The 3,150-nt window shown below is 41.3% G+C and overlaps 1 protein-coding gene across 1 annotated transcript; it reads left to right on the top strand.

The window, feature by feature from the left end:
- Positions 1-1,642: 1,642 nt before the first annotated feature.
- On the top strand, positions 1,643-2,619 carry LOC309970451 (small integral membrane protein 30). Its single transcript, XM_082852867.1, has one exon. It carries the CDS (start codon positions 1,761-1,763, stop codon positions 1,938-1,940), a length of 180 nt encoding a protein of 59 aa, XP_082708993.1. The 5' UTR covers positions 1,643-1,760; the 3' UTR covers positions 1,941-2,619.
- Positions 2,620-3,150: the final 531 nt, after the last annotated feature.

Here is a 3,150-nt window from a genome sequence, read left to right as displayed (position 1 = left end):
AAGGAAGAAAGAAAGGAAGAAAGAAAGAGATAAAATAAAATAAAGTTATTAAAATAAAAAATAATTATTAAGAAAAACAATTTTTTAAAGAAGAAAAAAAAGAAAAAAAACAACAGACGGATAGAACCCTAGGTCAAATGGTGGAAGCAAAGCTATACAGACAAAATCTCACACAGAACCAAGCATACACATACTCACAAAAAGAGGAAAAGGGGGAAAAAATCATAAATCTTGCTCTCAAAGTCCACCTCCTCAATTTGGGATGATTCGTTGTCTATTCATGTATTCCACAGATGCAGGGTACATCAAGTTGATTGTGGAGATTTAATCCGCTGCTTCTGAGGCTGCTGGGAGAGATTTCCCTTTCTCTTCTTTGTTCTCACAGCTCCCAGGGGCTCAGCTTTGGATTTGGCCCCACCTCTGCGTGTAGGTCGATGGAGGGCGTCTGTTCTTCGCTCATACAGGACAGGGTTAAAGGAGCAGCTGCTTCGGGGATTCTGGCTCACTCAGGCCGGGGGGAGGGAGGGGTACGGAGTGCGGGGCGAGCCTGCGGCGGCAGAGGCCGGCGTGATGTTGTACCAGCCTGAGGCGCGCCGTGCGCTCTCCCAGGGAAGTTTTCCCTGGATCACAGGACCCTGGCAGTGGCGCGCTGCACAGGCTCCCTGGAAGGGGGGTGTGGATAGTGACCTGTGCTCGCCCTCAGGCTTCTTGGTGGCGGCAGCAGCAGCCTTAGCATCTCATGCCTGTCTCTGGGGTCCGCACGTTTAGCCGCGGCTCGCGCCCGTTTCTGGAGCTCCTCTAAGCAGCGCTCTTAATCCCCTCTCCTCGCGCACCAGGAAACAAAGAGGGAAGGAAAAGTCTCTTGCCTCTTTGGCAGGTCCAGACTTTTCCCCGGACTCCCTCCCGGCTAGCCGTGATGCACTAACCCCCTGCAGGCTGTGTTCACGCCGCCAACCCCAGTCCTCTCCCTGCGTTCCGACCGAAGCCCGAGCCTCAGCTCCCAGCCCCGCCTGCCCCAGTGGGTGAGCAGACAAGCCTCTCGGGCTGATGAGTGCCGGTTGGCACCCATCCTCTGTGCGGGAATCTCTCCACTTTGCCCTCCGCATCCCTATGGCTGCGCTCTCCTCCGCGGCTCCGAAGCTTTCCCCCTCAGCCACCCACAGTCTCCGCCCGCGAAGCAATACTTCACACTTTTTTTGGCCAACTAATACTCCATTGTATGGATATACCAAATTTTGGTTATCCATTCATCAGTTGATGGACATTTAGGTTCTTTCCCTTTTTGAGCTATTTTGAATAGTGCTGCTATGAATACTTATACAAGTTTTTGTGTGTATGCATGTTTGCATTTCTCATGAGGCTGGGAGTAGCATTACTGGGTTATATGGTAACTGTATTTTAAAGAAGTTCCAAACTGTTTTCCAAAGTGGCTGCACCATTTTACATTCCCACTAGCTGGACTATCCAAAGGCTTCAATTTTTTCACATCCTCTCCAGTACTTTTTATTATGTCTTTTTAAATTTTAGTCATCCTGTTATATGTGAAGTGGTATCTCATTTTGGGTTTGATTTAATTTCCATTTTCCTAATTATTCAACATCTTTTAAAAGCTAAATAGTTGATTCCTGTAATGGCTGCTTCCTGGAAGGTGCTGTCACGTGGAGCTTAGCCTTAGCATCCTGAACTGGTAGAATTAAAAAAAAACGCTTTCTTTGGAACCTTCAGCCTTTAAGAACCAGTCACCTCAAGATCTCGACATCATGATCTCAGTTTCAACACAACTGTTCCTAGTTCTCTTTTCATTGCTTCTGGTGCTGCCTGTTGTGGAAGCAGTAGAAGCCGGAGATGCAATCGCTCTCTTGTTAGGTGTGGTTCTCAGCATTACAGGCATTTGTGCTTGTTTGGGGGTATATGCACGAAAGAGAAATGGACAGATGTGACTTTGAAGGGCCTCCTGAATCAAACCTTGCCCTGAAAACCTTTGTGCTATTGAGGTTCAGAACTGAGTTTTGGTGTCTGAAAGTTCTCAAGAAACAGTAAATAGGGTAGCTTCATAGTCTTGGTTATTTCCCTATAAATAGGAACAAACTGATATGTTAAATGGAAAACAAAACGTTTTCTTCACAACAAATAATGCACTGAAAAATGCCGTCTGTAATTTGCATTTGCTAGTTAGAAAGAAGGTCAAAGAAGTGAGATGGCTGAACTCTGCATAAGTAATATTTCATAATTTCAGAATTCTCAATAATAATAAGAAAACTCTTGCCCAGAATCCTAGGAAATTGCCACTGTTTAGTTATAATCACTGCCTCCTGCATCACTGAGGAGTCTTTTCTCCATATTTTTAATGCATTTTTGTTTTGTTATCTCCCAAGTTAATATTGTACCTAGATATTAAATACAGTTGGTCAAAAAATTAAAACTTATCTCTTTGTGGGGGAAAAAGTTTAGAAAATGTATTTGATGTATCTAACGTTGAAATGGAGAAAAGATTTAATGTAAAAAAATACTTTATATTGACACTGAAATGGAGAAAAGATTTAACGTTTAACAAAAACAAAAAAATCTTTATAAACTGCTAACATCTCCATGGTGAGAAGTACTATATTAAATATAAACCCATTAAAAAAAAAAAGCTAAATAGTTATTTGATTAACATTAATAAAATAATTTATTAATACAAATTAAATATTCATCTTTATTTTCAGTGAACAAAACATGAAAGATAGCTAATTTTATCTGCACACAGATGAGCATTCCAGTTCTCTGATAAAATGCATAAAAATCACAATGTAAAAGCTAAGCAACCAGTCCATTTAGAAATGTAACTGTATCAAGATACCTTTTTACTTCCCTTTTGATTTCTTCTTTGACCCACTGGTTGTCCAGAAGTGTGTTGTTTAATTTCTACATATTTGTAGATTTTCCAGTTTTCTTCTTGTTGTTGATTTGTAGTTTTATACCATTGTGGTTGGAAAAGATATGTGATTATTATTTCAGTCTTCTTAAATTTGCTAAGACTTGTTTTGTGGCCTATCATTTGATCTATCCAGGAGAATATTCCATGCATGCTTGAGAAGAATGTATATTCTACTGTTGTTGGATAAAATGTCCTACATATGTCTGCTATTTCCACTAGGTCTAAAGTAT

Source organism: Leucopleurus acutus (genome assembly GCF_964270905.1).
Source record: "Leucopleurus acutus genome assembly, chromosome: 13".
Lineage (NCBI taxonomy): Eukaryota > Metazoa > Chordata > Mammalia > Artiodactyla > Delphinidae > Leucopleurus > Leucopleurus acutus.
The sequence above is the reverse complement of the archived record's forward strand: the minus strand, read 5'-3'. Positions and strand labels throughout refer to the sequence as shown.